Source organism: Gymnogyps californianus, chromosome 16 (assembly GCF_018139145.2).
Source record: "Gymnogyps californianus isolate 813 chromosome 16, ASM1813914v2, whole genome shotgun sequence".
NCBI classification, from domain to species: domain Eukaryota; kingdom Metazoa; phylum Chordata; class Aves; order Accipitriformes; family Cathartidae; genus Gymnogyps; species Gymnogyps californianus.
Window position 1 is genome coordinate 14301077 of NC_059486.1, and position 22814 is coordinate 14323890.

Here is a 22814-nt window from a genome sequence, read left to right on the forward strand (position 1 = left end):
GCTGACGGGAGTTTGATTATGATTTAATCCAGGCTTTTAGAGGAGGGAGAAAAGAAAGTTTTGACAGTTCCATATATAGTCCTCTGACTCACAGATTTCATGTGTCAAACACCAAAGATGGGTTAAGTAGAATTAAGTTCTAGATTTGTTATAAATAGGCATTAAGTAACATGAATGTATTACATTTGCATGGAAATATGGGCCTGATTCTCTAGCTTACCCCAGAGATTTTCTTTGACGTCGATGGGACGCTCCCAGGTAGGTGAGCTCAGATCAGAGCCAGCCCAGCTCTGACCGTCCCCTCCAGCCACCATTTAACTGGACCCGGTGAAAGGGAGAAATCATTGCTGAAATCAGGAAGGATTTACACTGCTTGCACAGATCAGAATTTGGCCCTTAAAATAGTACAAGTAGTTTTAATTAGACCCCAAATCTGCAGCTGAAGGAATAATTTCTCCACGTCAACCAGTGCTAAATGTACCTATTAAATCAGGGAAGATGGGTTAAGATGAAAATTGCATAGAAAGTCACTTTTCTTCTGTTTCTCCAGAAGATGGAGATTCATTGGATTCAGATGTTACAGACGATCTCATCCCGCTCCGATTACTGTTCTGCTCAGCCACAGCTTAAAGGTCCATCCAGACAGTGAAATCACCCTCACTCAGAGCAAGTCTGACAGTCGAGCATTGTTTGGGTGAAAACAGTCCCCTTTAGTGAAATAAATGCTTCTACAATGAATGTGACAGACACAGACTCTACCAAATCAGATCCCTCCTCAATAGTTTAATTTACTGACTTGTTCGCTGCTAAACAATTGAGAATTGGTCCATGGAGAAGGAACACAAAAAGGACAGACAATATGGGCTGGACTAGTCCAAGCCAAGGGAAACCAGGATTTTCAGCCACCCAGCGGCGTTGATTCTGGAAAAATAATGTCCACCCCTGCAGCTCTACCTTTATTCTGAACTGGAGGTTTGGCCCTGTTTCTGCTGAGGGTGAAGAGAAGCAAACCGGAGAGAAGGGATCTGCAGTATGACAGAGCCAGGGCCACCGAGACAGAGTGACAACCTCATCCCTGGAGAGGTTGTCGTTGTTATCCCACAGAGCTGTCGATCATACAGGTACAGCATGAAAAGCTCCGGGAGCTTCCCCCGGCCCCAGTAGGACCCTCAGGCTCCAGTGCCTTCCCAGCATCGCTCTGCCCTTGGTTGCGATTTTTCTTATCTAATGCCACATTCTGCTTTCTGCCATGAAAATAATTTCCAATTAAATGCATCCTCAGAGCCTATCTGGCTGTGAATTGGCCTGGAACTTGATGGCTGGCTTGTTAGCTCATCAAAGTCTCCAGGATAACGGGGAGGCGCAGCCTCAAGAGCGATGCGCTGGTTGGGGATTTTGCTCATCGCCTTCAACTCGCCGCAGCCCTGCAAACTGGGACACGGCTGCCCTTTGCTCATCTTCAGCGCTTCTCTATTCTCCTTCATCCCAGAGCTTAGTAAGCAGCACCAGGGCTACAAAACACAGCCCTGCTGCAGCCTCCAGCGCTGTCTCGTGCTTCTGCCCTCCAGGGATCTCAGGGTTTGCTGAGTCCCTGGGAAGGAGCCGACCACGCGCTCCAGCTTATGGGGAAGGGATTATCATGGCTCTCGTGACTCAGCCTACGGCTCCCGTGTGCTTCCCTGCATGGAAAGGAGAGAAGCAGGCATGAATCCTCAATTTGTCCCTTACATTGGCCGCCTAAACAGTCTCCGTCCCCAGGGATGTTCCCCGGGTTGGCAGTGCCAACCATTGCTGCTCTCCCGACGGTGGGCACCTCGAGGGTGTCTGGATGCCGAGGGCAATGGCAGTGATGTGGTGATTGCTGCCTCTCCACGAGCAAAACAGATAGAAACCAGGTAGGAAGCCCAGGGAGCTGGCTGCGGGGCCGGCAAGGAAGGGGAGGGAATGGCAGCTCTGTGGCCCCAAAGCGCTGCTGGGGACAGCGAAGCCCTGGGTGCTGCTCTCCGGTCGGAGCAAAAGGCTTCAAAGTCCCAGGTTATGGGATGATTCAAACACTGCAAAGGGAAGCAAGAACCGGTAAAATGAGGGTTTCTGCTTGCTGTGGAACCACAGCCAGGGAGACATCAGAGCACGTGCTTCAGGGTTGGTCTTGGGGGATGGAAACCCCTTTGGTCCATGTAGCGTGGGCTCCCAGCACTCCCCATGGGGCGAGTGGGGGTGCCCCAGCCACCTCCTCGCTCCATCCTCCTTGGTGACGGTCCCCATGGAGAACCCGTCCACGCTCCGATGTGATGACGCTGTCGTGGCAACCAGGCCACTGCCTGTTCCACAGAGCCTGGGGCAGCGCAGGGTGCAGGACAGGGACGGGCTCCCTGCCCGGCTCTCGCCTCTCCTGCGCTTCCCACTGGAAATAGGGGCTGTTCCTCGGGAATACCCGACTGCCGCCGTGGTCCTTTCCTCTGGCTGGAGAGGAACTGCAGCACCCTGTGGTGGGGTGAGCAGTGTCGGGGGGGACAGGGGGGCCCAGGGGACTGTAGCGGGGCTGGGGGGGGGACCAGCTTTGGGGGTGAGGGCTGCGAGGTCAGCCCCAGTGCCCTCCCTGGCTGCAGCGGGACAGGGGCTGAATCCAGGCGATATCCCCTGCTCACACTCCCCGGGGGCTCTGCCCGCCGGCACGGAGGGGGGGGGGGGCTGGCCTCGCCGGGATTTCTATGGAAACCCAGGTACCAAATGGGGTGGAATAGCTCAAACCATCTGTTCTTCCCCTACTTGTAAACTCGATAAGAGGAGCGTGTTTCGCGATGACATCACTACAAATGCTCTCCTTTTATTCATCGCGCAGCCATCTGTGATGGTTTCCTCATGTGCCAAACACGCGAGCGGGTGCTCAGGGACGGGCAGGGGGACACAACCACCCCCTTACCTGGGTTTCATTTCTCCCCTTGGAAAGCAGGTCTGGCCCCGTGGAGGCTTCCTTGTCCCCTTCCCGAGGCGTCTGCAGAGCAACCGGCGGAGTTAGCTGGAAGAAATGAGGGGCTCAAAGGTAAAAACTGAAGGACAATCCAAAGCTGAACTTCTCCACAGGTGCTATGGAGGATCTGCCATGGGGATCTCACCTGCAGAAATAAATGCCGCAGTGCGGTGAGCCGGACAGGCAGTAGGGAGCCAGGCTTTCTTTTGCCAGCAAGGCGTTGGGTTGTGTTGAGGCTGATTCTGCCTGCCCTCCTGTGCCGGGGATGAGGCCGTGGGCTGAGATTTGGGTGTTGGGGGAGGCAGGGTTGGGGAATATGGGTCAGCTGAGGACACAGGTAGTGGCAGATCTAACTGCCGCAGCTTCAGTCCTTACCTGTTAGGCAGTTTCTCAGCTAGAAGTCACCTTCCCACAGCCGGTGATGCAAGCGCTCCTGCTCCGCTCCTGGGCAAAGTCAGCTGGGTTCATTCATGCCCCCAGCACGGGTGGGTTTGGTTCTGCCTCACTTGGTCCTCGCAGTCATGCTGGGTGATAAAAGAGGTGACGACCTGCTGTCACCTGCCCTCCCCGCTGCTGGAGGTCTGCACCCTGTCCTGGAATCAAGGTGCTGGCTGCAGCTCAGCTGCCGTGGTCAACAAGCACTGATTTTGGTTGCTCTTAACACCTCCTTGCCCTGGGGAGTGGTAGTAGCATGGGGGTGGGTTACCCAGGAGCAAAGCACTCGGTGGACTTTGCTCTGAAGTGGACCAGAAGCACTCATGGAGTTGGTTTGTGTGGCTCAGCATTTCGGGTGGTAATGAATATCTCAGGCGGCAGCGAAGAGCTGAAGGTGGTGACAAACCGCTGGAGGTGGTGATGCCATGTCCCGCTCCCCTGTGTCCAGCTCCGCTGTCTACCACTGCGGGTCGTGTTTGCTCAAGTGACCAAACTCTCCCTCTCTGTGGCAGCGGGGAGGGCCCTCTTTGAGGCAGAAGCTTTCGGACTTCCCTGTGAAGGAGAAAGAAAAGCTGGCTGAAGCCGAGATCAGGAGACTGCAGAAACAGTTTCGGATAGCAGTGGAGAAGAGGAAATCTTATGGTGCCAACGTGAGGCAGCAAATGCAGGCTCAGGAGTGAGTGCAGCTTCGCTCGGCTGCATTGTGCTTGGAAAGCTCCTCCATGCCGAGATCTGGGGACCCTGGTGCTGAGATGGGGAGGGGTAAGGACCGGCTCCGGCGTTGCAGGTGGGATGTGCTAAATGTCATTTGTTGTTCCGCTTTTACAGAAAAGAAATAGAGTCGCTGACTCAAGAACACAAAGAGGTGTCATTAACGCTGAGCCAGATCACGTCCCTGAGAAACGCGATGCTGGATGACAGAAATTGTATGGAGCTCCAATGCCTTCTGCAGACCAAATATCAGTATGATTCTCTGATTAGAGACAGAAAAGCCCTGTTAGCTGACCTGGACAACCAGGTAAGAGCATCTGGACCCTTCCTTGGCTGAGCATGGTAGAGGAGAGCAGAGTCACAGAGTGAGCCCTACGGCTGAAACGCCTCGATGTAAAATGCATTTAATTCAGGCCTTGGAATATAACGCTGCTTCCTGGCAAAAGACACATGACAACGACAAAGGGATAGAGCCAGGCTCCCATTCAAGTCAGCAGCACTGGCTAGAAAAGTAAGGTCTGACTCTCAGCCTTGTTGTCCCACCGCTCTCTGCAGCTCCTCTTTGATGGCACACACCTGCCTGGGGTCACGCAACATCCCTCTGCTTTTCCTTTGACTTTTTCTCCTGAAAAAGAGGCAAAAATGGAACATTTAGTTGTGCTGCCTGAGACATGGCAAATAGAGGAGCAGCAACATCTGAGGGATGTCCCATCACTTCTCCTGAGGACAGCCCGGTTGGATTTGGTCAACGGTGGGGTGGGAGGCCAAGGGAAACCCAGTGCTACAGAAGTGACAGATGCCTTCAGCTTTCTGCTCTGAACAAGCCACCCATGACAGAAGTCAGGGAACATGCTCGGGTAGTTTACAGTTGCTGGAGGTGCTGCAGAGCTTTCCACAACAGGGTTAGCTTTCAGTCGGGGATCTCTTGGCTGAGTCATACCTCTCCCACCTGCCCCCTGCTTCGTTGTTCTCCAACTACTTCATTCTTCTCTTAGATTTATTTCTTCTGGCAGCTCTCAACTTCTGGCAAAAGTTTTCCTCCACTCATTCCTGGGGAGGTCTGCACAGATCTCTGTCTGGCCAGCACAATACCACTACCAAAAAACCATCCTCATTGCCTCTTCCACTCCACACAGAGTGGTGCTGTGCCGTGTTCAACACCCGCTGAATTTCCCTCCAGAGGCAGCTGCATTTCCTTCGTGACATGAAAATAAACCCATTCCTAGTTACAGTTTATGTTTCTGCGTGTGCAGGATGGGATCCTTTGGGATTAAAGCTGCTTCTATAACTGTGAGCTCATTACTGACATGGTTGCTGTAGTTCAGGTCAACAGAGGGTATTTTCTTTGGCTAAGTGTCCTGACAAGAGTCCAGAACATAGGGGTGGAGATTATACTGACTTTTTTTTTTTTCCTCTCTGTGTGCAGATACTAGAGCTGGAAAAAAAGATCGTGAAGCAAAACCAGATAGCAGTGAAGGTGAAGCAAGCGAACAGTAGCAAACGGATGCAAAAGCAGATTGAGACACTGGAGATGCGTCTAAACAACGTAAGCAAACATTTTGCAGACCTTTGGGGACCATGTGCGGGGCCACACTGGGGCCTGTGTGCAAAACGCTTTTTGGTCAGGACAAAGGGTAATGGTGCAAATGCGTTTGGTTGACACAAGCTGCATAAAGGACCTGGCTTGTTCCCCTGGCCTGATTGCTCCCAGAATATCTCAAAGGCTCCTTCAAGCTTGGTGACCCAAATGCAGCACTCGTGCCATGCCAAGAAGCCTGGAGGTCTGCACCTGTTTAGTGATAAACCCGAGCTGCCTGAAACCACCTTGCCTTGGACAATGCCAGCTCCAGGTCTCTGCCATCATCAGCCTGGCCTACTGTTGCCTTCCGTGTCTTGGGGAGGAGGATAGTGCAGGGCCAACTTAAAATCTCTTGGGCTGTGTTTGTCCCAGCTCTGGTCAAGGTCTTTCAGCAGAGACCTCAGCCTCCCAGTCCCGCACCACCTTCAAACCTTTTGCTTCCCTCTCTCCAGGTCACTGTCCATTTTGATACCATCCTGACCAGAAATAACAAGCTCCGAGAAGAGATTGAAAACCTGCGAATCCAGAAAGCCATTTTGGACAACTTCTACTTGAAGCTCCATAAGAAGCTGGATCAGCAGAGGAGAAGGATGAACACTGCCATTGAGCAATCCGCACAAGCCTACGAGCGGCGGTACATGGCCTTGCAAACCCTCTGTGGCAAACTCAGCACCGACAGGCAACGCCAGTCATGAGCATCGATGTAAACAGAGACCGATGGCAACTTCAGACAGAGGATTCACTGCTCGTGTCTAGAACTGGGTGCTAAGGGTTAGGTGCCTGGTCAGTGCAGGGAGACTGGTACCTCCAGGGTGATTTACTCCACCTATCCCAGACGTTTCTTGGGATGGGGTGAGTTGCCCCATGGAGCAGTCTCTTTCCTCTGAGTCCCACCTGAGCCCACGTAGGGGGATGCAGCAGACCTGGAGCAGAGGCCAGCCAGCTCCGGTCAAAGTGAGCCTGGCTGCCCACAGTTGGGTGCTATGTCCAAGTACAAAACCCCACCAAAAGCTATGTTAGCTTGCTGCTGGCCTTGGGCTAACACGGCTGCATCTGCATGAGAGCCGGGCAACGTGCACAGCATCACGGGGACTTTGCTAGGTCAGGCTCAGGGATGCATGGGAATGGCCAGGAATACAAATCCTTAAACCTACACACGGTGTAACCTGCCGCTCTCTGTGTGCAGGACAGAGGCTCTGGCAAGGATTTCAGCCATGAATGAAAGGCACAGCAAAGACACTGTCCAGTACAATGTCGAGCTGCAGGAGCGGGAGCGCGTCCTTGACCAGGAGACCAAACTGAAAACCTTCATGCTCGCCAAATTTACAGATCGCTCTGAACTGGAGGAACAGGCCAAAAAGAAAAAAGGTATCAGATGAGAGAAACCACGTGCAACCGGGACTGCAAACCAGGAGTCTGCAGGGTTGGCAAGGGGGCTGCTTATAGCACTGCACCCCAAAGGCAGGACCCCTCCCCTGCCTGCAGGCTCCTTCACCCACCCTTTGCCATACAGAAGAAAAGGATGAACAGTGATAACCAAATCAGGCCACCCAACACCATGTGTCTTGGCTGCCCTTGGGGGAGAGAGAGGGATGGGGAGGCAGGGAGCTGCCTCCATGTGCAACCATGGCTCCTTTTATACTCTCGGGGAGGGATCCCACTGTGTTTGCCCCATTCCCATGCAGACTGTGAGCTCCTTGCTTAATTTCTGAGTGAAATAAAGACACCTTCTGCCCCTCTGCCCCGAGCACCCCGCCAAACCCCACAGCACCCGCAGGGGAAGGCTCTGCAAAGGGCAGCCTGCAGGGACACACACAGCCCAGGCTCTCCATCTCTCCCTCAGCCTTGAAGGCAGCCCAGCGGGCCAAGCGGAGCCAAGGGGAGAGCTTCGAGAGCCGGGAGGTGGCTTACAAGCGCCTGCTGGAGCTGGCGGAGGACGGGGACATCGACCGGCTGGTGAATGGCTTCATTGAAAAGGAGGAGAAGAACTTCGCCTGCTTCAGCTACGCCACTGAGCTGAACAACGAGATGGAGAAGATGCAGTGGAGGATCAAGGGCCTCCAGGTCTGTTCCAGGCTCTTCATGTCTCCCCTTTCTCAGCTGGTGCTTTTGGGCTGGGGTGGGTTTTTCCTATCCCATGAGTTCGGCATCCCTGCCCACACCAGAGCCCTGCTCACAGCCTGCCGCACGGGTGGGATTAGGGGAGTGCAAAGGGGTAGCCAAAAATGTAACTCCAATAGACAGAACGCTGCGTTCTCAGAGCTGAAAGTGTCTCAATGCTGCCACCGTGTACCCAGCAAAAATACTGCAGTATCCAGGAGGGCCAAGAGCTGCCTCGGCCGTGTGTGGGGCTGGCTGGAGTGAGAAGTGATGCCTGTTGTGGGGCCATCACCTGCTCTCCTGGCCTGGGGACAATGGTCCCCAGAGGGGTCAAGTGGGATGTCCCTGCTCCCAGGGCGGAGGGATGGTCCCCAGCCTCTGTTAGGCATGTCTGGTGGGCATTCAGCCTAGTACCCCCTCCATGTGCTTCTGTTTACACAGAACGAAATTACGGCCCTCATGACGGACCAGGAGTACACGGAGAGCAGCAGCCTTCATGTCCTGAAGGAGCTGGAGGTATGGCAGTCGGGATTTCCCTCTGCAAGGGCAGCAGACCCCTGTCTGTCCTGGCACGTGTCCTAGGGAGTCTGGTCCTGTCAATGCTGCTCTGGCCAACGGCTGGAGAGGCGTGGGCAGAAAAGGGCCCTGCATCGGCTTTAGCAGCCCTGTCTCCCTGTCTCCACAGTGAGAGGGCGACCGCAGGGCTCCTGCCAGCCCTGGTCCTCCAGCGCCTGGGGCCTCGTCTGTGGCATGGGGAGCTTGGGATCCCCTTCACAGAGCCTTTCCCCTGCAGGGAAGGGAGCATCCCACAGCCTCTTCCTGGGATGTCTCCAGTGTCCAGACTGGAACTGGCCAGCACTGGGGTGGGGGGCAGAGCAGGGGACTGGTGTGACACCTAGCAAAACCTTTGCTGATAGGAAAAACTAATGGAAACCACAGAGGAAGCCAGCCAGTACGAAGACAGATGCAAAGAGAGCAGCAAAGTCCTGGGCCAGCTCAAATCTGGCATGGAAGCCCTGTTCAAAGAAATCAACTGCGACGCTACGGAGATAATGAAGCAGCTCGGAGAAAGCGGGCAGATCACGGACCTGAACCTGATGCAGTTTTTTGGTGGGTCAGGGCTGCCTGTCTTCCCCCACCACATGGCCCGGACCTTGTATGTCCACCACCCACTTGCACTGTGTTTTAATTGAGCTGGTTTTTTTCCCCTGCCCCGTCATGCATGGGTGTCCCTAATGTGAATTTGCAGTGCCAAATTCCCAGCAAATTCAGGAGCTAACCCGGCTGTATAAATATCCCACGCCCTCATCGTGGCTCTGGGTGTGGGACCCAGCCTTGGGCCCTTGCCCCTGGGGAGACAGGCTGCCTGACGGCACTGCCTCGGAGAAATCAATGGATCCCCTGCTCAGCAAACAGCCGGGGCTGGGTTCGGGCAGGGGCTCGGTGCGGGGACCCTGCGGGACGGTGCTCCCTCCCACCCAGGTCTCGTGGAAAAGAAGACCAACGAGCTCCTGCTGATGGAGTCCATCCTGCGCTACACATCGGCTGACGGCTCGCACCCGGCCCAGCCCTTCGCCAACCCGCTGCTGGGCGGCACCGGGCTGCTCCGGGTGATGGATCGGGCCCAGCTCTGCCCGCCGCCCCCCACCCCGGACGGCACCGCCGACGCCATCGACGCCTGTGAGTGTGGGAGGTGGGAGGGAGGGGCTGTGGCCACACAGCCAGCCAATCCACAATTCCCCCATGGCTGCCCGGCCAATCCCCCGCTGCCACTTGTCCTCCCCAGCCAATCCCAACTAGCCTGTCCCGCCCCACCGGGTATATAAGGCCTGTGATGGCGTGTGTGACGGGGCGGCCATTTTCTTGTGCAGTGGAAGTGCCGCTGGACCACGGCCAGCTGCGCCAGCTGATTCTCCAGAGCCACGAGAAGGAGCGGGGCAATGCCGCCGGCACGGGCAAGAAGGGGAAGAACGGCGTTAAGGTGTGAGAGCCTGGTGGGGATGAATTAAAATAAACAGTTTCACTCTGGAGCTCCCCCTCTGCTTCTGCGCCCTGGAGATCGTTCCATCTCCCTTCCCCTCTGGAAGGAGTCCAACGCCTTCTGCAGGCTTCAAAAGCTCGCCGGGTGATATTTCGGCATGGCTTCGCCCACTGCTGACAGCAGCCACGGGCGGGGGCGGGAACAGCTGCTCTCCGGTGGGGTGCCGTCCCCGTTGCACAACCCAACGTGCTTCCCGCAGCCGGGCATCGCATGGCTGCTAGGGAGGAGATGGGGACTACGGTCCCAGTCCTGCACCATGCCTGCTCCAAGGGGTCCGGGGAGGGTATGGGGGGATGCAAAGGGGATGAACGAGCTTACTGGGTGTTCCTTGCTAAGCTGGGAGAAGCAGGCAGCTCTCTGCTGCCTAAAGTAAAGCCAAGCTGAGCACTGGTCCTGAGCTGGTGGGACCAGATGGCTGCTAGCCACAGCCCAGTGCAAAACAGGCTGTTTGGGGCTGGGAGCTGGGCCAGGCTGGGAAACGGCTGGGCAGAGGGACCCGAGAGCACGCGAGGGTGATGTGCAGTGGGGCCGGGAGGCTGGGGGCAGCGGGGTCTGGGATAGGTCTGGGGGCTCCCGCTGGGCACAGACGCACCGCGCAGACACACCACGCAAGCCCAAGCACCACTCACACCAGCGGCTGGATTTCCTCTCGCCAAAAGGCAGTTTAATGTGGGTGCCATTCGCATGTTCCCCAGGGGGAGAGGCAAAGGCCCCCCCCTCCATGCAACCTAGAGAGAGATGATCTTGCGGTGCCAGCCCCAGCGCCGAGCATGAGCTAGTCTTTCTCTTCGCCGTGCGTAATGACATGGACAAGGTTTTTGTAATCCAGGTTGCCAGATATATCTGGAGGGAAGGCTGCAAACATCTGATCGATCTGCCGGGAAAGAGCCAGGGTGAAAAGGTGGCACAGAAGGGGTTTGTGGCTGGGGCTGGGAGGAGGACTGGGGGTCTGTCGGGATGGAGGGCGCGGGAGGCTGGCAGAGGGTGGGAAGGAGCTCGTACCTCTTCCTGGGAAAACCTCTCGCCCTGTGTCATCAGCATTTCTTTGATGCTGCAAACAAGAGAGCGTGGTGAGCACCAGGGAGGCCTCGGTGGGGCCCCCCGCCTTTCCCCCTGGGCACCCCTGCACTCACTAGGCAGATTTCAGGCCTTTCCCCTCTGGATCAAACACCTTGAACGCGTTCAGGATCGTCTCCTCTGGGTCAGCACCTGCAGACAACATGGCCACGGCAGTTGGAGGCGGCGGAGGAGGAAGCCAGCTGCAGCCTCCTGCTTCCCCCAGCCTTCGGGGGGAAGATGGGGGGCAGGCTGGGAAGTGGGGTCCCTGCGGGAACGCCGACCACATAGCCCTCCCACGCCAGCCGGGGCCTCGAGAGCGGGTGGTGGCATGTAGAGGAGCAGACGTAGGGTCATGGTGTGCCCACAAAGCAGGCTGTGTCGGCACCGCCCTGGCATCCAGCGTCTATCTAATCTTTCGGGTGTATTTATAGAGCTCCAGGCACAGGCCCTTGGGCCGGCGTAGCCTCCTGGAGATCTGCAGGGAGGCTGCATGCCTTGGGTTGCGTAAGTGATACAGGGTGCAGCCGGACGAGGCTGTCAAATTCACGCTGGTGATGGTCCCACTGAAGCCTCTATCTTTGGGGGGACCCCCGTGCTGCCACTGGGAGAAGGTGGCACTAAGGGATGCGGGAGGGATGGGCGAGGGAGATCATTTCACAAGCATCCCGTGGTCGTCCCCAGGTGTCACCTCTTGGCCGTGCTGTGGGAGGCATCTTTGTTCTGACCCACTTCCCGGGCTCTGCACGCCGCAGTATGGCAGTCAGTGCCACCTGCCTTTCCTTTAGCATCTCCCATCTGAGGCCTCCAAGGAGCCTCTGAGGGGTCTCACCTGGAAGGGTGATGGAGGTCCCGAAAGTTGGGTGGCTTCCCCAGGTGGGACAGGATATTGGTGATGGTGTGGGTGCCCACTGACACCCCCCCCCCCCAGCTCCCCGGGTGCCCTCTCACCCTTGAGTTTCTCCCCAAACATGGTGAGGAACACGGTGAAGTTGATTGGGCCGGGTGCCTCCTTTATCATCTCATCGATCTCCTCGTTTTTCACATTCAGGCGCCCTAGGGGAGAGCAGCATTGGGTGAATCGCTTGTCCATGTCCGCCTGCAAATGTGTGCAGACCTCCGGGCTCTGCTCTATGTGCTGGGGGCTAAAAGACATACCATGGGAGCCTTCTCCTGGTGGTTTTTCCCCCAGCCCCATCGCTGGTTCATGCTGGCCTCCATGATGAAAGAGCCAAGCTTGCAACTTCACAGCTTGCCACAAATCCCGTAAATCCCCCTAATGCCCATACACCCAGGGATGCTGTGGGATGGGCACACCCAGGTGCTTCATAGCACGTGAGAAGGCAGGGAGCATTTGGCTGTGTATAATCCAGGAGCTGGCTCTTCTCTAGTACCTATGGGATTAAACACCCGCTGCTGCGAGAGCTGCTCTGAGTCACCCGGCGTGGGATCTCCCCCGCTAAGAGAAGTGGTTTTGGATCAGGAGCTTTTCAGCAAAAGAGGAGATCCAGTTAACCGCTGGGACTTGGTTAAATGGGGGCTCACAGCTGGTTTCTCACTTAATAGGTTTAATGTTGTCGAAGCTGTTGGGGAGGGTCCTAAAAGGGGGCTCACCGAGCGCAGCAAACGTGTCTCTCAGATCCGCCTTGTCGATGAAGCCGTCCCGGTTCTGATCCATGATGGTGAACGCCTGGAAGCACAGGAGGAGGGCAGGGAGCACAGGGAATGGGAGACCTGTTGGCCTTTGCAAAGGCTTGAGTACCCTCCTCCTCTTCCTCCCGTGGAGTTGGATGGGAACAGGGCACTTGGAGCCCTGCCCGGGATGGGGCCCAGGGGTCCTCACCCAGCAAGGGAGCAACAACCGTCCTTCTAATCCAGCAGCAATCCCGGCCCCTGCGCCCTTGGGAGGTGCAGGGTGATGGCTTCCTACGGCAGCCCAAACACTAATGCCGTACAAACCCCATGCCTTGGCCAAAGCCTTCTCGCCCCGGGATGAGACCAACTGGAGAGGACAGCCTGAGCCATCAGCTCCCCCAACTAGGACCGGTTATCCCTGTAACTGGGATCTACACAGGACCGTGTGCCAGCCATGCAGGGGGTAAGTCATGAGGAGCTCCTGGCACAGCAGGTGGGAGCTGGCTGGGAGATGTGCTCCTGCTCTCCTGGATGCTGCCGGCTCCTTTGCGGGGTATGGGCTCCTAGGAAGCTTTGAGGCGATGCTGTATTTAACAATGCCACCGAGTTGTTATTCGCACTTTCAAAATAAAACGACTCAAAACCGGGCACGCTGCCTCTTGTTGCAAACCAGCTGTCACCGATCTGAAAGTGCTGAGGAAAGAGCTGAAGGTCACATCGCATCAAGGACCCTTGGTCATTTCTACCAAACCCACCTACCTCTTTGAATTCCTGGATCTGGGCCTGCTCGAACATAGAGAAGACGTTGGAATTAGCACCTTCAATCCTCTTCTTGGCTTTCTTGGGTGCCTGCAGGGGTTCAAGTATGTATCACTAACTCACTGGCTTTTTATGGTATGGAATAAAAGCATGAAACTACCCTATTCTTAGTCATGAGTCCTTCACGGTAGCTCTGGGCTGGTGCTGCCGCTGTGCTCTCTTCCCTGGGTGCTTGGGGGTTTCCCCATGCATTGCTCAGCAGCTCTGGGCACATGCGACCCTCCGAGATACTGAGGGGCGTTAAGATTCCTGCTTAAATTACAGCTCCGTCTTTGCTTTCCTGATGAATTTAGCCGAATAGGTCTGAGGAAAGATGAGTTGGGAAATTGCTCCCCCATCAAAGGCTATGGCAGGTAAAAGGATCGGCACCGGGGTGAGATCTCCCTGGATGGAAACCCGGGTTTGGGAGCGTGCTGCTGAGGTTGCACGCAGGGGCTGTAGTCATTAGGTGCTTCCTTACTCTGCTGTGCCTCTCACTAAGAACACAGCACTTATTTTTAAAATGTTTGCTTATTAAAAAAATCTGCCTCCTCCTGCACTGAGGCTTGAAACAACAAGAAACGGCTCAATGTGTCTTTTTAACAGCAGTGGAGGACAGAGCCGCTCACCCTCCCACCCTGCCCGTTGTCCCTCGGTCCAGCTGCGTGCTCCAGCAGCCTTTCCCTCTAATCGGAGGGGGTCTGCCAGGAGGAGGCAGAGGGGGAGGGTTTTGGGGGACACAACGGCCCTTCCTCTTGCTGCACGGAGGAAGGGAAAGCAGAAAGATAGCAGTTGGACCCCAAAGCGGTCTGCCCCAGTTAGAAAGCTCTGCTAGCGTGGGAGACACCTCTCTGTTCCCCATGGGATGCCTTCAATGCAGCCAGATGCTCCCCAGCTTGCTCACCCCCTTTCTGGGGCAGAAGGGATCCTTGGCCGTTACATCCCTGTCGCCTCCATCGCTCCCTGCCCGTTAAAGTTATCCTGGTGAAAAAGCTAACAGATTTTGCCTTTTCCCGCTGGAGCTTCGGGCTCTCGGTACTCACCATGGCTTCACACAGCTGCCGATGTTGCTGTGAGAGGTACCTCGGAGGCAGTCCCTCGCTTCCCCTGGGCTGAAACAATAAATACATCCCACTCCAGGCTAAAAATAACCCCATGCCCACTTTTGGCTGTAATAGGTAAGTTAGCCGCCCCCAACCCTGTTGTCTCTTGACTTTCTCTGTCCCTCTCTCTCTAATCTGGAATAGCAGCTTGTTGTTGTCACTGGCTGACGTGACATGTGAGCCAGAGAGGGTTTCAAGGTTAATGAAGTGCCAGGCAGCCCCGCAGCTCCCACACTGGAGATGCTGACCCGCGGCGGGGACGGCACAGGAGCAATCCCACCTGCGTTTGTCACTCGGGCTGCGGCCGGGCTTTTCCCCTCCTCTGGGACACGCAGGGAGGACTTGGCCCTGGGGGACCCCCGGCTACAGTCCCCCAAGCCTTGGGACATGGATGTTTTGCCTCGGTCCTGCCAGGCATCTTTGGGAGCCTTCATGCCCCATCGCAGCGTTGGCATGGCAAAGCCGGGTGCTGCTCAGCTGCTGGCAGCGGAGAAGCCTTGCTGTCCTGGGTGCAACGGGGTCCCATCGCTTGTAATGCTCGAAGAGCAGACGAGGCTGCCGGCCACCCCATCTCTGGATGAAGGGGACCATCCTGCCGCAGCACCAGCTCAGACGCAGCACCCCATCCGAGAGCGCCGGGATGAAGCCGGAGGCGGATGCTGAGCTCCCGCAAAGCCAGGCAGGCATGCAGGGCTCCTCTCTCATGTGTCACCCCCCACCGAGGCACCTGTCACCCAGTTAAGCCAAACACTTGCTCGCCCTGGTCCCGGTGAGATGCACACAATTAACTCTCTCCATCCCAGGCGCTGGCAGCCGGTGCGGGGCCACATCCTGCAGCACCCAGCAGCACCGGCACTCACGCCGCCCAGCTGCCGCAGCTCACCAGCCTGGGCATGGCACAACCATCCTGGCCAGAGGCTGCATTTCTGTAGCGGGAGCTACCGAACCCGTGGGCAGGCAAGGCAGCAATCCTGCAAAACCTCTGCCAAGGGTCCGCTGCCCTCGTGGAGCAGAACCGCTGACTATCGGGACCGGGCTGTTTGGTGGTTCTGTTTTGTCTTCAGTATTTTTAGCCTGTTAATTTTATCTCCCCTCCCTCTCGCCTTGCCCTGGGGGCGTGGGCGTGCTGGGGTGGGAATGGTGCTGGCAGCCCAACGATGCCTGTCAGCCACCGCCGCGGCCCCCAAGCTCTGCCATGCCTGGTATGGCCCTGACCCGGTGGCTGGGGCACGGGGGGCTGCTGGCCTCGCTGCCCACACCGCTGCCCGGCATCGTCCCCTCCGCATGCCGAGGAGGCTGGTGGGCGAGCGGGGAGGGCTGGGACAGGGCTGGGAACAAAAGGAACCGTGAAACCAAATCCCTGGAGCTCCAAGCTCTACCCAGACGCTGCCCTCGTTCCCCCAGAGGACACAAATACCGTGTTTAATCCCTGGTACTCACTGCTCGGTCACACCTCGACGCCCAGTTGCCGCGGCTGAGCCTGTGAGGGTGGCATTACGGGGAGGCTTTAAGTAGGCAGCAGGGAAATGTGTAGGGAAGAGTGCCCAGAGAGGAGAAAACTCCTGATCCAGGAATGACTGCCTCGTCTGGATGAAGCTGCAGCTGAGGGAAGGGATTTCAGGATGGATTTCAGGGCAGGCGAGAGAGCCGAGGGGCAGAGCTGGGGCGAGGACCAGCCCCGGGCATGCAGGCACAGCCAGGGATGAGCAGGATCAATCTCGGCACGGACGCTCCCTCCTCCTGCCAAGTTCAGCTGGATTCATCGCCCAGTCGAGCCCAATTACCTTAATTTGTGGCATTAAGGAAAAATCCATAAGCATCAGGGAAGTGATGTGTAGTGGTTTAACGGGACCGGTCGGCCGTGGAGCCGCTGGCGCCGCCTGGACGCTGCCCGTCCCTGGCTCCATGTCCATGCTGGGGCATGGCTGGCAGCACGGGAGGCAGCCCTGGAGCCACGGAGATTTCCCAGAACATTTTTTTTTGGAGGGGAAGCACTGTTTCTGCCTGCCCAGCCCAGAAGAGGTCAGACCTTGGTCTCTCCCCAGTGTTACCCACGCTGTGGTTAGGGGTGAGATGGTGGCTAGGGTCTTTGAGGGGCCGGCTGTGCCGAGCGCGGCACAGAAATCCTGGCCGGGGATGGGGTGCAGATGGCTGCCTGTGTTTCTGCCGTAATTTGTAAGACTGTGCATCTGCTCCGCTGCTCACTTCTTGCTGTCAGACGTAATCCTCTGTGCTGCACGGGCCGGATCCTGCCTCCCTGGTGAGGATCCTGATCCAGCCTGGGAATGGAAGCAGCTCCAGGCACATCTTTTCCTTCCCCTGCTGTGAATATTGGGGGACTTATTGGCATCCAGGAAAAACTGAGTGCTTTAAATATATATGTATGTACATATGCCTATAGAGCTCTGTAGTGAACAAAAGAGCTGTTGGGAAGTGGCTGCAGCCTGTGCATGGATGTCAGGGAATAACACACGTATCTGTGCCATGGCAAAATCAAGCATCGTCCCTTCTTATCTGCAAAAGAGCCTGTGTTTTACATGAAAAAGCCTTTCTAATTAATAGGACAGCCCCTCTTGAGCTCGATAAAAAATGGAGTCAAAAGGATTTGATTAACCCCTGCTCTTTTCAAGGTGGTGCTCTGCCTAAGCGAGACGCGTGCCTGCGCCTGAGCCAAGTCCTGCCCATGGCCGATAACGGGCTCCCTTCGTCCCAGGGAGCCCGGCAGCATTGCGCCCACGGGTATCCCCGAGCCTGGACATCGACGGAGCCGATTTGGGGGTGTCCCGGCCCCAGGGCTAGCCAAGTGCGGCTGCGTTGGCATGCCGGGATGCTCCAGAGCCAGCCCGTGCAGCCACTTGCTCCATGCTGTTGCGGTTTCCTTACGAATATCTTTGCTCCAACCGATATTTTTTTCTGCGATCAGACACATTTGACTAAACTAATACATATGTATACACGCTGGTACATTCCCATTCAAACCAATGTAAATTACCTTTGACCAATACATTTTCCTGGGAAATCAATGCATTTTAACACTGGATAATATTTATGAAATTGAATTTTTTATTGAAGCTAATGCAATTCGCTTCTATTTTATGCATTTTTATTAAACTAATGCATTTTAAATTAAACTGTTGTATATTAACTACAATGGCTGTTGGTACTTACAGTAAAATAATATATGTTTGCTGAAATCAATACATATTCCAAACCTAGGAATTTCTAGTTAACAAGGCTATATCAAATGTAACAAATGCATGTAGCTACTTAATTTGATGCTTATATACACTGGCTGGTATATTTGCTTATTGGTAATGATTATTTTTAAAGGGAGAAAGCTTATTAAAGGTAGAAAGATGGATTCCTGTGCAGCTCAGAGGTGCAATTTGAAGCTGGCAGTGGTGGCCACCCTGTCCCCGGTGCTCACACCAAAGGGGGCCATGGGGGTGGCCCGCATGTCCCGGTGCTGGCTGGTGGCTGAAGCCCATCTCTTCTGCCACGGACGGCCTCTGTGCCCTCGGCCACATCCTTGCGCCTCAGTTCCCATTGCCCCCAGGAGGTTTGGGGGGCATCCTTCCCCTCCCCTGGGCTCGCCCTTGCTCATCACATTCCCCCCGCAGCCCCTTTCTGCTGGCAGTGTCTTCAGGAGCTTTCGGAGGGTTTTATCCATCTGCCCTTGGTGTTCAGAAGGTTTCAGTGTTTAACAGCTTATTCCAGACAGACTTAATTTAGCAGCTTTGCCCGATTCAGCTCCATTTTCACTTGGAAGGACGTATCACCGCAGTAATGGCAGGAGGATTTGCCCAGCTCAGGGGTCTGGGGAAGAGCTGCTGCCCGCCAAACAGAGCCGGGGGCTGGCTGACCTGAGGACGGGGCAGGTGATGGGGACGAGGACGGACGATACCCCCATCCCTGAGTTGCTGGCCTATCCTGGGGATGTGCGCTGCGCTGTGCACAGGATGCAGCCCCAGGAGGAGGTGGCTGTCCTGGCCTCCTGAGCTGTGGTGTTGACGGGGGAAAGCCATAAATAGCAGCATTATCTGCCATGCGCACGCCAAATGGCGCCATTGTTGAGATAATTTGGGCGAAGCAATAAAAGAGGAAAATTAATTAAAGAGCATGTGCTAATTGTAGCGCGAATGTGCCTGGAAATAAGTAGCCGCGGCAGAAATGCGGCCGGTGGAGGGGCCCGGGCACCCTCCCTGCGCATCCTGGGGCACCCAGGGGGCACCGAGGGCTGAGGCCGGGCACAGCTCAGTGCATGCCCTGCAGGAGCTGCGGTGGGCACCGAGGGGAGATGGAGGGGTGCTGTGCCCCCCGCGGTGTCTCAACCTGCACTCCTGTGCCCCCCCCATGACCCTTAGTGTCCCCCTCGGGGTGTCCCCCCGCGGTGATCAGTCGTGCCCCCCCCCGGTACCCCCCGTGCGCCCCCGCCCTGGCCCGGTGGGACGCGCTGCAGATACCTCGGCGGCCGCCAGGTGGCGCCGTTGTAGCGGGCGCGGTGCGGGCGCTGCCTGGTGCCCGGCGGGGCGAGGGGAGAGCGGCAGGGAGAGGGGCGGGGGGAGAGGGACGGGGGGAGAGGGCAGGGAGAGGGGCGGGGGGAGAGGGACGGGAGAGGGCAGGGAGAGGGATGGGGGGAGAGGGACGGGGGGGGGAGGGACGGGAGAGGGGCAGGGGGGAGAGGGACGGGAGAGGGGCAGGGAAAGGGGTGGGGGGGAGAGGGGCGGGGGGAGAGGGCAGGACGGAAAGGAGCAGAGGGGAGAGGGGCAGTGGAGAGGGAGCAGGGGGGAGAGGGGCAGGAGGAAGAGGGGCAGGGAGAGGGGCCGGGGGAGAGGGCTGGGGGGAGAGGGCAGGATGGAAAGAAGCAGAGGGGAGAAGGGCAGTGGAGAGGAGGCAGGGGGGAGAGGGGCAGGAGGAAGAGGGGCAGGAGGGAGAGGGGAGATGGCCATGAAGCTGCATCACCTGCGGTAATGGGCTTCCACGCTATCAAACACTTTAAATGATTTGTGAGAATATGGGAGAGAGACTGGAATGGCCCCGTACCCCACTGCGAGGGCTGGCTCCTGCTTCCCTGGGCTGGCGGAGGCCAGGCAGAGCCAGGCGGAGGCAGGCATGGCAGGGACGGCCCCGGCCTCTCCCACTGGAGGAGGCAGAGACCCTGCAGCGGGGGGCACGGGTGAGGTGGCGGGACCCCTGCCAGGGTTTCCCGGATCCCAGCACCCAGCTCCGCTTGGTGACAGCTGACAGGGGCCGTGCTGCCTTCCCCTGCACAGGATGGGGACAGAGCTCCGGGAGCGGCCATCTGGGTCTCCACGAGGGTCTTCCCACTCTGCGCCCAGGGCTGAAGCTGGGCCTGAGCTCCTGGCCAGCCCCAGGGCCTGACCTGTTGCCGCTTGCCCTGATGGCACTGCTGTCCCTCGGTGTGGCTCCTGGTGTCCCCCTGCCCGTCTTCAGGACAAGGCAGCCAAGCGAGCTCAACGTCACCGCTGGCATGTGGCTCTCAGCTGCCAACATTGCTCCTCGGCCGCCTAATGGGGCCGGATCACCGCACAAAGGACTTATCATGTGGATCACAAACGGCAGGAAGGCGAGAATAAATTAACGCCTGAAATGGGAGTGTGCTGAAATCTAGCTTTTTTTTTTTTTTTTTAAGTACACAGAAAAGCCCCTTCCATATTTTAATTAAAAGCCTTTCAGAAGAGGAGGCAAGGGGCTGCCATTTACAACGGGCTATTGTCAGGCGCACAAAGCAAACCGTTCTGGAGACAAACTGATTTATTAACCTGCGCCTCGCAGCGCTCCCCGGGGTGGGTGAGCCCTGGGTGGCAGGGGGGGCGGTGGAACCGGGCTCCTCCTGCTCCCCCCGGGGTGCCCCGGGGCCAGCGGGGCAGTGCCCGAGGGGACACAGGGACACAGGGGGAGCGGGGATGGAGCACGCCACCCCGCAGCTCTCCATCCCTCTGTGCGGCACGGGGCGCAGCCCCTCTCCTCTTCCTTACGGCTCCCATTGATTTATTAATGATTTGGCCAAACAGAAACATTCCTCCAAAGCCCATAATTTAATTTGCTCACCAAAGATGCCAAGTTAGTTTTATTTCTGATTTATGAGCTGGCTCTTCTGTTCCCTCGGCGGCAGAGCGGGGCAGTGATTTATGGGCATGAGATCAGCTTTGTGGGCGCAGGGAGAAGGTCCCCTCGCTGGGACCTGTCTCTGATGGTGTCCAACAGCAGATGCCTGGAGCTGCTGGCATGGAGAGGACACATTGGCATCAAACAGCAGAAATCAGCTCTCACCCCAGCCAAGACCATCCGTCCCACCTGGGTTTATTGACCCATGTATAACCAGACCTCCGATGGAAATGAATTCCCATGGAGGGATCCCCCCTTGTACAGCCTGTGCTCTCACCCCTGCCTAATTACAGCCCTGGTAAGCCAACGGCGAAGCACCCACCTGGCAGCGCCAGCAGACCCAATCTCATCACAAATCTCAATGCCTTCCAGTGGTTCGGGCTCTCTGATTTTTGTGGTTGTGGGGTTAAGAGAAGATCTATTCATAGCGCTTGGGTTCCCAGAGCAAAGTTGGGTACTTGACTTGGGTGCACCCAAGCAGGGGCAATGCAGAGGCACCCGATGGTTGGGGTCTCAGAGCATCCGTGGAGTTGGCTGTTGATGCCCACGGGGTTGAGATTTCAGCTCGGCATTTGCAATTGCATCTGGGGTTCACCAGTTCCAGGCGGATGCTTTTTGTTGCGGCACCATGAGGAGGATCTGCCGTGGGAGCCCCCTTCTCCAGCCAGCTCTAGAGGTGGGGAAGAGGCTGGAGCAGGGCTCACAGGAGCATCCAGGCGCTCTCTAACACAAACTGCCTTGGCTCTTGCAAATCCTTTCTTTGAACTTTGATTTTCTGTTCACTTGTTCCTCTGCCTGAGGCATTTTGCAATTGTGGGATTGTGAGCAGCTCCGAGTTTCTCTGAGTGGAAGAGATGAGAAGGACGAGATAATTTCCTAGCTGTTTGTGCTACAGCGTGGTGCCAAGGTCAATTTGGGTGTCCGCCTTATCCTTTTGGACAGTTTTCCTGGCCCAGGTGAACGTCAGACAGCAAGAAGGGAAGGAACAGACCTGTCCCCGTGACAGCTGGAAGCGCCTGCGGAGCAGGGTGCAGTTTGAAGGATATTCCTTTTCTTCGGTGTCTTCACTTAATTTGAAATTTGGAAATAAAAATTTAACACACGAATTTTTGTATATGCCAGAACGTCCGGTATCTTTAATAGGGAGAGATTTGTTGAGTAAGGTAAAAGCACAAATTAGCTTTGAAAATGGGGAAATTTTATTAAAAATACCTGAGACAAGAACCGGTCATATTATGATGATACAGGAATCAACAAAAGAATTTAAAATACCAGAAGAGGTAGAAAATGCAGTAATACCCATGGTATGGGATACCAGTATCCCAGGAAAATCAAAGGCAGCTAGCCCGCTAAAAATTGAATTAAAAGATCATGTTAGGCCAGTAAGACAGAAACAATATCCTTTGAAACCAGAAGCAAAAGAGGGAATCAAGAGATTGATTGATAAATTTTTGGAATATAAAATTTTAGAGGAATGTGAGTCTGAATATAACACACCAATATTACCAGTTAAGAAGCCAACAGGAGATTATAGGTTAGTGCAAGTTCTTAGAGCAATAAACTTAATCGTCAAAGATATACATCCTGTCGTAGCAAATCCCTATACTTTATTAACTACTTTGAATGAAAAACATGAGTGGTTTACAGTGCTTGATTTAAAGGATGCTTTCTTTTGCATACCTCTTGAAGAAGGGAGCAAGAAACTCTTTGCCTTTGAGTGGGAGAACCCATATACAAGACGAAAGACTCAACTAACATGGACTAGACTTCCACAAGGATTCAAGAACAGTCCGACTATGTTTGGAAATCAGTTAGTGAAGGAATTGGAAGGATGGAAGACGGACTCAAATTCAGACAAAGAACATCTTGTTTTGCAGTATGTGGATGACATCTTAGTGGCTGCTCAGACAAAGGACACCCGTTTGCAGGTAACTATAAATCTTTTGAACTTTTGGGGACAAAGTGGATATAATGTGTCTAAGAACAAGGCACAAATTGCTCAGACGACTGTTACATATTTGGGCTCTGAAGTCTCAAAAGGGCAGAGACAGCTGGGGATGAGTCGGAAAGAGGCTATATGTAAAATATCTGAACCCAAATATATACGAGAGCCGCGTGCCTTTCTGGGAATGACCGGCTGGTGCCGGTTATGGATAATGCATTATGGACTGATGGCTAAGCCCTTGTATGAAGCCTTAAAGGGACCACCTTTTGTGTGGGGACCAGAACAAAGAAAAGCGTATCAAGATTTAAAAA

At 55.7% G+C, this 22814-nt stretch overlaps 2 protein-coding genes across 3 annotated transcripts; one reads left to right on the forward strand and one right to left on the reverse strand.

Moving 5' to 3' along the window:
• Positions 1 to 243: 243 nt before the first annotated feature.
• CCDC63 (coiled-coil domain containing 63) lies at positions 244 to 9783 on the forward strand. The gene is made up of 11 exons (XM_050906898.1): positions 244 to 258; positions 3919 to 4082; positions 4235 to 4424; positions 5544 to 5663; positions 6149 to 6330; positions 6883 to 7064; positions 7540 to 7760; positions 8238 to 8312; positions 8714 to 8906; positions 9279 to 9476; positions 9668 to 9783. Exons 1-11 carry the CDS (start codon positions 244 to 246, stop codon positions 9781 to 9783), a joined length of 1656 nt encoding a protein of 551 aa, XP_050762855.1.
• A 692-nt stretch (positions 9784 to 10475) lies between these two features.
• On the reverse strand, positions 10476 to 14483 carry MYL2 (myosin light chain 2). 2 transcript variants are annotated; one of them, XM_050906678.1, is made up of 7 exons: positions 14370 to 14483; positions 13288 to 13377; positions 12508 to 12583; positions 11845 to 11949; positions 10971 to 11046; positions 10840 to 10888; positions 10476 to 10711 (listed from the first exon to the last, which is right to left on the reverse strand). In XM_050906678.1, the coding sequence occupies exons 1-7, from the start codon at positions 14481 to 14483 to the stop codon at positions 10613 to 10615; spliced, it is 609 nt and encodes a 202-aa protein (XP_050762635.1). In that variant the 3' UTR covers positions 10476 to 10612. The 2 variants fall into 2 exon arrangements, with proteins under 2 accessions (XP_050762635.1, XP_050762636.1); XM_050906679.1 differs by lacking the exons at positions 12508 to 12583; positions 14370 to 14483 and having other exon boundaries at positions 11845 to 11973; positions 13281 to 13377.
• Positions 14484 to 22814: the final 8331 nt, after the last annotated feature.

Excerpts from the sequence above, each read along its gene's own strand:
- CCDC63 (XM_050906898.1), top strand. Across the intron at positions 4,083-4,234 it reads CAGCAAATGCAGGCTCAGGA|AAAAGAAATAGAGTCGCTGA; the intron begins GTGAGTGCAGCT and ends CCGCTTTTACAG. Across the intron at positions 9,477-9,667 it reads CGCCGACGCCATCGACGCCT|TGGAAGTGCCGCTGGACCAC; the intron begins GTGAGTGTGGGA and ends TTTCTTGTGCAG.
- MYL2 (XM_050906678.1), bottom strand. The coding sequence starts at position 14,483 with ATGGGGTTATTTTTAGCCTGGAGTGGGATGTATTTATTGTTTCAGCCC. Across the intron at positions 12,584-13,287 it reads AGATCCAGGAATTCAAAGAG|GCGTTCACCATCATGGATCA; the intron begins GTAGGTGGGTTT and ends CTGTGCTTCCAG. Across the intron at positions 11,950-12,507 it reads AGACACGTTTGCTGCGCTCG|GGCGCCTGAATGTGAAAAAC; the intron begins GTGAGCCCCCTT and ends GCTCTCCCCTAG.